The sequence below is a fragment of the Eurypyga helias genome, unplaced genomic scaffold (genome assembly GCF_000690775.1).
Source record: "Eurypyga helias isolate BGI_N326 unplaced genomic scaffold, ASM69077v1 scaffold17402, whole genome shotgun sequence".
NCBI lineage: Eukaryota > Metazoa > Chordata > Aves > Eurypygiformes > Eurypygidae > Eurypyga > Eurypyga helias.
Genome location: NW_010238040.1, coordinates 32002 through 42933, shown reverse-complemented (window position 1 = coordinate 42933; position 10932 = coordinate 32002). Strand labels below are relative to the sequence as shown.

At 43.3% G+C, this 10932-nt stretch overlaps 1 protein-coding gene across 1 annotated transcript in view; it reads left to right on the top strand.

Moving 5' to 3' along the window:
• The window catches only part of RECK (reversion-inducing-cysteine-rich protein with kazal motifs), a gene marked incomplete at its 5' end in the record, with an annotated part of 21736 nt that extends 11590 nt beyond the window's left edge, over positions 1–10146 (top strand). Inside the window, 5 exons of the mRNA XM_010147714.1 lie at positions 630–822; positions 3006–3216; positions 4522–4595; positions 7856–8011; positions 9928–10146. Of these exons, the coding sequence (XP_010146016.1) occupies positions 630–822; positions 3006–3216; positions 4522–4595; positions 7856–8011; positions 9928–10146 (853 nt within the window). The remainder of the gene's footprint in view (positions 1–629; positions 823–3005; positions 3217–4521; positions 4596–7855; positions 8012–9927) is intronic.
• Between the last annotated feature and the right edge of the window lie 786 nt (positions 10147–10932).

Genomic DNA, 10932 nt, shown 5'->3' with positions numbered 1-10932 from the left:
ATTCCTGCTATTCATTGCTCTTTACTTACCCATGAAGGCTTAAAAGGGATGACAGGCCAAAAAAAGAAATGGTGTTAATATTAGATATTTTAGTTTGCTTGCAGTCATCCCCAAGATTGGATGTGATGTAATACACTGAACCTACAAAGCTAGAACAGATCAGGTATTTATAGTTGAAACCATGTAATACAGAACGTGACTTTCACTACCTGTCCAAGGCAGGGTGAGGCTAGACCTCTGCAACGTAATCTTTTTCTCTTGCAGTTCACTGTTTTCACATCTTCTCTAGTTCTCCTTAAATACACATTCACAAAACGCAGCCTGGGAAGTAGGTAAGAAGATTATCTGAGCCTTTTTTCCAGAAAATGCATCGAAAAATACTTGGCAAAAGATTAATTTTAGTGGAATCTCTACTTGCGTTCACACATGCTGACTAAGCACAATGTGAACCGGTTCCGGGTTGGTGATGAGGCCTGGCATGGGCTGTTCTATCACTTGCATTTCCTGCCGCTTTTTTTGAAAAGTCTAAAGCACTGCAGAAGATGTCACTTGAAATATTTTCCCTGAGTATTTTGAGACTCTAAATAAACGCAAACTGTGACATGACACAGAATTACTACTTTTTGCAGGTGCATACCAAAGAAACAAGTCTGCCTGACTAGTTTTGGACAGTTCCAGTGTAGCCAGCATGAATGTGTGCCGAGGCAGTTAAATTGTGACCAGACACGGGATCCTGTCTGTGACACGGACAATGTGGAATACAGTAACTTGTGTACTTTGTACCAAAAAGGAAAAAGTCTAGCATACCGAGGACCGTGCCAGGTAGGAAGTGGTTCTAGCAATAAATATCAAATCTCCCTTGTTCTTTCAAGTTCAATTTCACAATGTTATGGGTGTTTTGAAATAGGCCAGTTTTTATGGCTTACTAAATGGTTCTGTTGAAAGCCATCCCTTAAAAATGTAGTTTTAATTAGTATACAAAGTACTTTCACAAAGTTATATTCAGAATTTCGTCAAGTGTTTCCCTGCTGTAGTTAACAGCTGTCTCAAAACCAGTCAAAAGCTTTACTTGTGCTTTCTTGGGGATAATTGATATTTGTATTAAGTCTTCCTATATTTTTCACTACTAAAGCTTGCACCGAGGTATGTTTGCAGTAGTTAGTGCACATCCTTGGTTAGTTTAATGCCAGTTTTTACTAATTTGAACTCGTTTTCAATGAAAATTAATGCCCAGTCCTAGAAAGTCTTTAACATTTGGTGTGATTGTGCCCCAGGTTTACCAAGTTCAGGACCTATTTACACTTAAGCTTTGTTGATGAGGTTTCTTTGTAGGCAGTAATGTTTTTCTTTAGCGAGTCTGGATTGGATTAGTCTCATTCTAATCCCTGAGAAGGATTAGGTTTAGGTTTAGTTCTTCCATCAGACCTTTCCCTGTGGTGGTGGTAGACAAGCTACATCTATAGCTTTAAAAGAAAAGTCTCAACAGGCTCTTTACTGTTGATAGGCTGTCCATCTCCAGGCTTTTCTGAGATTATGAAGATTAATCTGAGACCTTCTCTTGGTGTCAACTAATAGATATTCTTAGAAGTACATAACATTTTGTCAGGGCTTTTCTGTATTATAAATGCTGTTGCTCTTTTAACCCACTTTTAGTTTCTGCCTTTCTGTCTTTATACGTTCTTTTTCTTGCCCTTTTTCAGCAACCTTGGTAAGTACAAATAGTTCTTCTCACTGCACATCAGATCTCTCATGAGATACTCAGGGAATGTTCAGCCCTTGAACAGTAAGAATCAAAGAAATATTGCATGGCTTTTTTTTTTTCTCCAGCAGTTCTGTGTCTAGTGGTATCCATGTTCCCAAAGTCTTTGCATACTGGTAGCTTTAAGTTTTCACTCTTGCTTTTATAGGGAAGATGACTGCAAATAGGAAACTTTGGGGTGCTGATGTTTACTTGTCCTCTATATGTTGTTGCTAGGTTAGGTGTGTAACCAGTAGCCGTCTTGCTGGTGTAGAGGCTGTACAGTGATCATACAGCTACTTGAAATATTAGTTAGTTGAATAAAATATTCCCACCTTAGCAAGAAATTAGGGAATGAGTTGTGTCGTTTCAAAAGACTTTGTGAAAGTCATACCTTGTTTGCAAAGAGTCAGCAATTCCATTGGCTTCTGTCCATGTTCAGAAGCTTCGGTTTACTGGCATTTGGCCTCTTGAATACATGCATAGGTGGGATAGGGAGAAACTCTATTACAGTTTTCTTTGATTTTTGCATGTGTGTGAATCAAATGGCACGCTAGATTTGTTTTTCTGAGAGAAAACGGACACAGTAAATATATTTTTATAGATGTCAAGGTCTCAACAATGAATATGTTTTTGACAGAGGTGTCTGGTAATGGGTTTTACTCTCCTGAAGTAAATGTATACATTCAGATTCACACAAAATGTGTTAGAAATACATGCACGCACCCTAGATTTTAAGAGCACAAAAACACATATATGAATGAATAAGTTATTAGTAAGCCATTAAAATGTAAAATATTCCAATACCTGCTTTTATGAATAAATTAATTTTATTAATGGAATGATACCTTATGTATTACATAGTGAAATTTGTAATAATCTTTAATTTAATGAGTAAGTTAATTTAAATGACACGGTCGTTTTATTTAAGCATTAGCACAAAACAAAAATGGTTGTTTCCCGAAACATGTCTGATCGTACGTTTCTCAGACTACAACTTAAAATATTCTGTCACCTTTTTTAAGTACTTGTTCTTTGCATTTATTACCCGTTCGTTATATGGCCGGTTATTTACTCTAAATATCCTACTTTTTCTGAATGTTTGAGTATCAGCAGTGAATTCCCATTAACTTTGGCTTTCCTAGCATTAGGGCTACTCTGAAGTTGGGTCTGTAGCATGAATAAATTGATCTGTGAAATATTTCTGTGTGAAGTTTGGTCTGTAGCATGAATAGATGGATCTGTGAAATATTTCTGTGTGTTTCAGCCATTTTGCAAACCGGCAGAACCCGTATGTGGACATAACGGAGAAACCTACAGCAGTGTCTGCGCTGCCTACGCCGACCGCGTGGCCGTTGACTATTACGGACACTGTCAGGCTGTAGGCGTTCTCTCCGACTACGGCTTTCACACGGAGTGTGCCTTTGTTAAATGTCCCCAGCTTTCTGCTGCTGGCTGCAAGCCGGTTATTGCACCAGGTACGTTCACTCACCGTTGGAGTTAACCGCAGCTGGGAAAGTCCCCAGGCTCTGTGTGTAAACGGTGTGTATATGGAACAAAACTCAGGCTTTAAAATATTGTACTCCATAACGTCTTTGAGACATCTAAGAGAAAGGATGAACTAGAGATCTTTACTTAGGGCTAGACCAAGCTGGACTCAGCCAAATAATTCTGAAGTGATGAGGCCCTGGCTGTAGGAGTCGCGCTCCTTCAGCCTTCAGAAACTTGCAGGCGGCCTGGTCGGCCTGGTCTGGGAGAAACTCATGAGGTCTGCGGTCTCTAGGGTAGAGTGTCGAGTGTCGTAGCTGGGAATCAGATGAGTAATTCTGGGGAAATGGCAGCAGATAACCACACTGAAATGCTAAACCGTCATCAAAGTAGAGTTCCAAGAAGAACAAAGATGATAATTAGAAGACAGAGTAAGGTGCCATATGTATTTACACAACTGTGAAAGAGGAAGATAGTAGGAATAGTTATGCAGATGTGCTGTTTTGAACTGGGTTTTTTTTACCGCTTTCACAAACACTTCCTTTCTGAAACAGCAGCTAATCACAGAGCTCCGTATCTAAAAAGAGAGTTTTACACATTCATTCACTGGTTCGAAAAAGGGTCTTTGTGCCTTGGTATTACATTTAATATTGTAAGAGTCACTCTGTGAGTTACATATAATAAGTTGGGGGTGAATTACATAGTCATGGGTATAAAGCTGAAATATTAGCCCTTTGGTTTCTGAGACAGTGAGGAAACACAGTAGCAGAAATTTGACATGCTCCTGCTGTGTTAAACACGGATCTGTCAGGCAAGTCCTTTTCCCCTCCTTACTATGTAAAGATTCTAAGCTCCAAGCTGGTATAACTGCATAAATTAGTGTTTGCAATGTGCATAATTGCTTCTGTCATGTCCTAGCTATCTCAGTGCTGGCAAGTCATCGTTTCTGTAGTAGCACGTGCCTGCATCCCTACAAAACCCTGGCTTGTAGTACGCAAAGTGCCTGCAGTTTTCAGCTGACGATGATGTATCGTCTTGAAACAAATGAAAAGTCATCTTGTGGCTCTGTGTCGATCGGAGTAAACCCGTGTTGAAGGGTGACTGCTTTTGCATTACACACGTGTTTTCAGCATTAAAAAAATCTTAGGGGTTGTGCCGTTCTTCTCTCAAATTGCAACATGTACTCTGCTTTGGTAGTTTTGCTGTTTCCATTCTCAGCTAACATTAACCTCTGCTTGCTTACAAGTGAACAGACTGTTTGCTTTTGTTGCTGAGATTTGGTTTTGTTCACATAGGAGCCTGCTGTCCGCTGTGTGCCGGAATGCTGAGGATCCTATATGACAAAGACAAGCTGGATACGTTTGCAAGGGTAAACAGTTTAATCATGCCTTACATTAAATGGTACCTGGAAAAGTCCAGTTACTGTATCCTCTCTCCTGAACAGTTAACGCATTATAAACCCAATTATTTTTCAGTAGTTAATGTGTGATTTGGGGTTTTTTCTTTCTTTTCTTTTTTTTTTTCCCCTGCTTATACTTTATTTTTTTAATATCAGGTATGGAAACTGAATTACAGTGTGAAGTAAAACAATTAGATTAGGCACAAACAAGCACGTTCAGGTTTGCAGTTTAAATGACTTGTAATAGGAAAGAAATTATATGGGAAGTGCATCCATCTCATGGTAGTAATACAGTGCATATTTGTTATTTAAGGCCTTTTTGTTGAGGTGCTTCTGCTAGATCACTATTTCCTAATGCAGGTAACTTAGTTCTGACTTTGTCTTATGTTTAAATTGGATTGGTTTACACTCTTTGGGTAACCTCAACAGTTGTCACCCATTTCGTTGCTCATCAGCTAAAATGCTGGATTTTAAGTTAACATCTCTGTAAGTGAGACACCAGCAGCCTTCATTGCTGCTCCTTGAAAACCTCCAGGGTAAGACGGATCTTCTGATGTTGGCTGTCTAGCACTGAACGCAACACGCTAGGCCTGGAGTCCCCACGTGGTGTGTAAAAGGCCTGCACTTCACGGAGCCCTGCGTTTATGCTTCAGTGTGCAGAACAGAGCAGAATGCTTGATTTTGGGCCCGACATCCCACCAAAATGGAGGAATGCGATGATCATGCCCGGTGAAGCAAAATAATTCGTGTTTGCATCTGCACATGATTTTCACTGGTTTAAATATTAAGAAGAAAGAGAGTTTTGCCAAAACAGTATGAAATTACATTAACCTGTTTATGTGTTTAGAAGTAGAGATAATTAGCTATTATTGTAAAACCAGAAAGATTTAGCTTGAACGTGACCCCTGGAGATCCCCTGGGCCAACCCCCAGCTCAAAGCATGGTTAACTCCAGTCTGATCAGCTCGGACAGCTGAGTTTTTAAAACCTCCAGGAGTGGATATTTCCCAGAGTGAACGCTGCCGGGCTCTCTCCAGTCTGTCTGTGTGGCCTGGGGAGGGGGAGCAGGGGGTAAAGAAAGGGGGATGATGAGTTCTGCTGGCTCCGTCCTTGCCGTTGCAGCCCGGTGCACGGTCAGCCTTCTTCTCAAGGGTGTACTGCTGCTTGATGTTCCGCTCGTTTCCGCTCGGAGATTGTGTGTTTGTGTTGAGTAACTTACCTGGCAGGTCACAATTCCACCCTGGAATGTCTCCCGGGAACACGGCGACTCCCGCAGCTCCTCCGTTCATACATGACACCACGTGGTGTGAAGGCGTTTCAGTTTTAGTTAGAAGGCAGCTTTCCAGTTAAAGGAATTCATTGGGCTTGAGTGGTTACTGAAGTGGTCGCTGGTAACTGCTCTTCTCTGACCTACAAAGCACCCTAGTCCAGTCACTTTCCTGCTTTTTTTCCCCCTCTATTTTTCTTCCCTTTATCACCACATTCTTCCTGACTTTCTCTTCTCTCACCTGCTGAATGCCACAGTGCAGAGCCTTCAGGTTTTCAGACTCAAGTGTATACGTATGAACGATGCGATCTCCCAAACGTTCGGCTTGGCATTCTCTTGGCACATCCTAGAAATTACAGAAGTCTGACTGAAGCTCTCTCCTTCGGAAACTTCAATCCAGGGTCATCCAATAAAGCTGCCAGAGATGGTATCTAACTGGTCACAGCTACCTGGAGACTGTGCTCGACGTGACACTACCCTTAGTATAGAGTTGGAAGCTCTATGCCTTCGTTACTCCAGTGTGACTCGTAGGCCAGCTGGTATCTCCTAATAATACAAAAGAAACTGTGTCCTTGAGTGGATTTGAATACTTCTGTCATCTGCGTGAAATGCACATTAATAGCATGGATCTCCTCTGATTCCATCAGTAAAACCGTAGGATTGGTGTGCGGTTCTTGCCCTTGACGGTGCGCATACACGTGTAGCATTACATCCACGGGACTGGAGATGGTTAAGTCTCAGCTAGATGGAGTCATTGCTAGAAATGGTACCATGTGCTTTAACCAGCTCCAGGGGGTAAGGAAGAGTAAGGTACGCCTGGTTTAGTTCAGGCTGGTCGTTCATAAGAGAAAAAAATGCTTCAAATACCAAAGAGTTCTACAAATCTGACCTTTTTCTCCCCCCACCCCTGTGGCCTTTTACGTGAGGATAGCAAGAAACAAAAGTCAGCATCTGTGCAGAGCAAAGAAACATGAGATCTGCTAAAATTCTGATCTGATCTACTGGATTCGTAATCTAAGACATTAAAATCCAAGTTTGACACTATCAGTCGTCCTTAAAGTATCCATATGCTTCTGTTTTGGACAGGGTTTGCTGATCAGTCAGCATGTCAGACTGACTGGGGCTATGACAGGGAAATCCCTCAAAAATCTGGTAAAGACAGTGTTACGTGACACCTTGCAAATCTGACTCATGTGGTCTACTTGGATTTCCCAAATTTCCATTGGCTAAGGTCCTGCACCTGTGGTCTTAAAAGGAATGAAGCTCCAGTAGGATAAGAAGGGCAGGTTTCTGGCAGCTGAAGCTGGAAAACAGGACACAACAGGATGACCAGAAGTCACTAGTGAAGTTGGTGTCTGTACTGGTCAACACATCCAGAAGTGACCTGGAAAAAAACACGGAAAGGCTTTAAGGTGTGGCAGTCCTTAAACAGGCTGAGTAGCCACCACCAAATTACTGTTTGTCAGAGACACGGCACAAGAGAGAGACGAATTTTAGGAGAAAAATGTACTCGTCGTGCAGCGCTCACGAAGCTCCCGTATACACGGACATAGACCTGTCTTCACAAAGCCGTAGCTTTTCATTGCTGGTGGCTCTGGGGACAGGTTCTATGATGGTGAGGGAGAAGAGCTGCTCCGCCGCTGGTTTCCCAGCACGGGACGACAAGCCGCTGTTGCGACAACCACTTACCTCATGTGGGGGTGTGGGATACACACACACACTGGCCACCAAGGTGGAGAACAAGGCGTATCAAAACCATGGGTGACTGAAGAAGTAAATCATCTTCTCCCCTTCTTTCTTCCACTTTTTACGTTGTTTCGATGTTTGGGTGTTGGTTTTTTTTCTAGAGATTACAATGGCTGAAACAGATTTTCTGGCATGACATCAAGTTGTTAAACCTGAAAAGGAGAAAGGTAATCTTGTGTAACAGCACATCATCCATTAAGTTCTTTGTTTTCTTCCAGGTAACAAATAAAAAGCCCATAACAGTACTTGACATACTCGAAAAAATCCGCCTGCATGTCTCAGTGCCGCAGTGTGATGTCTTTGGATACTTAAGCATAGAATCCGAAATTGTGATCCTCATCATTCCTGTGGATCAGAATCCCAAACCACTGCAGGTAGACTACATTGTTGGTTTTTTTAATCCACTATAGATTTACTTCATTTTTATATGTGTACTCTCTACTATTTTCACTACAGCAGTTTTAAAATTGTGCATTTCTCGGCGTACTGAATGCATGGGTACTTCTCCAGTGACTCAGATCTGACTTGCTAGTGTTACGGAGGGTAAAATGTGTCTTGAGAACTCCACTATGAGGCTTTGGAGTGTGGGTAGTTAGAGGGGGGAGGTGAAGAAAGGCAAAGGATAGAGTAGTATGATTTTTGGTTTAAAATTAATAAATGCAGAACACTCGACTTTCTGTGGCTAAAATAACGACATACAAACTGATGAAAATAACTAAATTACTAAATGTCCTTTTGATTTAAAACTAATTGTGTATTAAATCATAGAATCACAGAACGGTTTGGGTTGGAAGGGACCTTACAGACCATCCAATTCCAACCCCCCTGCCATGGGCAGGGACACCTTCCACTAGGGCAGGTTGCTCCAAGCCTCATCCAGCCTGGCCTTGAACACTTCCAGGGATGGGGCATCCACAGCTTCTCTGGGCAACCTGTGCCAGTGCCTCACCACCCTCTCTGGGCAGAACTTCTTCCTGATATCCAATCTAAACCTCCCCACTTTCAATTTAAACCCGTTACCCCTTGTCCTGTCACTACAGGCCCTTGTAAAAAGTCCCCCCCAGCTTCCTTGTAGCCCCTTCAGGCACTGGAAGGGGCTATAAGGGCTCCCCGGAGCCTTCTCTTCTCCAGGCTGAACAAGCCCAACTCTTTCAGCCTTCGAGCAGGTTCATTTCCTTGTTGTTCATTTTCTATTGGTGGCCGCTCCACATTCCCATTTTTCTTTTACTGCAGACTAATTTTGCGTGCTCAGGATTGCGCCTGGGACGGGCTGAAGCTGTGGTAGAGTGTGAGGGGGTAGAATCACTGCAATAAACTTTGCAAGCTGGAGTATCTAACAGGGTGGCCGTTCCTCAGGCAGACCTGTGTATTTTGCTGGTCCATGCTACTGGAGCAACCCTGTTATGGCCAGCCCGGCTCCAACTTCCATCTCCTCCCTTAGCAGAAATAGCCCAAAATGTTTTCAGGATTTAGGAAACAAGGCCTTGAGCCACGCCCGTCCGGTCAGCCCTCACTCCCATAAAACTCCTGGGGAGAGGAGGACCCTCTGGAGAATCAGAGAGGCCACCTGACACCTCAGAGCTGCTCGTCTCGCTGGTCACCTGCTGAGGTAGAAGACCCTCAACTTCCAAAGCTTTGGGCCTCCAGATATCGAATTTGTTAAGTTAAAATGTCACCAGAGGTAGCTTCCACAGCTGTCCAAGAGACTTGGTACTAAACTGATTCCTGGGTTGCAATAGAAGGTAAGGTGGGGGGAAAAAAATGGATTTTCTAACCCAAATTCATAATTGTCATCTGTGCAGCGGGGGAATGTAAACCTGGGCTTTCTCAGGTTTCCCTGTTGCCTCCAGTTTTCTCTTCCCTTCCCATAAAAGAAATCAGCCTGCCCTGATTTTGAAGAAGAAGCCCAATAAGTAGAAACCCCTGCTTTTTCCAGTGTTGCAGAGCGCAAGGGTCGGTCAGGCAGGAAGCCCTCAGTCGTAGGGCCGCCTGAGTCACAATTTACCGTGAGCTGCTGGCGTTCACATTTGAAACACATCACCAACACGAGCTTGTACGTAGCGTCCTTCCTCCCCTTTTGCTGCTACTCGGGGCTTACCAGTACTTTTTGTAGTACCAGAGTCTGTGAGAAGAGCTCGAACGTGGTTTTCTAAGACATACTCCCAAAATTACATAGATCTGAGGTGCTGGCGGGAATAACTCAGACTTCCTCCCCGGAATTTAGCAACATTTTTGCACTGGCACGTGACCTGGCAAGAACAGAAATGCTAAATGTTTTGTTTCCCCTTAGATTGAAGCCTGCAATAAGGAAGCAGAGAAGATCGAGTCCCTGATAAATTCGGACAGCCCAACGTTAGCGTCGCACGTGCCGCTCTCGGCTCTGATCGCGTCTCGGGTGCAGGTTTCCTTTAGCGTTTCTTCTCCCTCCATTCAAGTGGTGCCCGTTGTGCACTCCCTCTTCCTCAGCCTCTTGCTCGCCGTGCCAGCCCTAAGAGACGTGGTCGTTTAGGAAGCGCGCGCGAGCGAGCGGCGCGGTGTTCTGTACTGGGGGAGCGCTCGTCATCGCCGAATCGCTCATCGAAAATCGTAGCTTTGGTGAACTCGTGTTTTTCAGTGAAGAACCAGAAGTATTGGGAGCGATGTGAGAAGAGGGGTCATTTCTTCGTTACGCTCCGTTTCAGGGGGACCGGGTGGTTTTCCGCTGGGCGTGGAAACGCACGCACGCTGTGGAAGGTTCTGACGTGATGGATTTAGGACGTTTGTGAGGAGGGAGCTTACGGGGTTGGGCTTGGTTTTGTCAGCGGTTTGAGTTTATTGAAGAACGTTAATTCGGTATCGCTTGGATCCACGTCAGCGGAAAGCACCCGCCTGTTTTAAACACCGGTTTTGGAAGTGACAAATTGCTGCTACTTAATTAACTTACCAAAAATGTAAAGGGTTTATTCTCGTGTAAATAAGCTTTCCTATTTTATTATGAAGACAGCTAACTAGCCCTGGGCCTGTTCCAGCAGACGTCTTTACTTGGGCCGGTGAAGAGTCGCGGGACACTGGGCCCGGTGCTTGTCGAGTGACAATCAAGCTCTACGCTAGTACCTGACTTCAGTGAAGAAATAGGGTCTTTTTAGAGTTTTGTACAGTTCAGAACCTCGCACCGGATGCAAAACTATAAAGAATCTCGGTATCTATATTTAAGTGCCATTTAAAATATTGCAGTATTTGCATGTTATCTAATGAAATCTATACTTTAAATGTTTACACAAACAGTATGTTCTATTACCTGTTGTATTTTATGCAC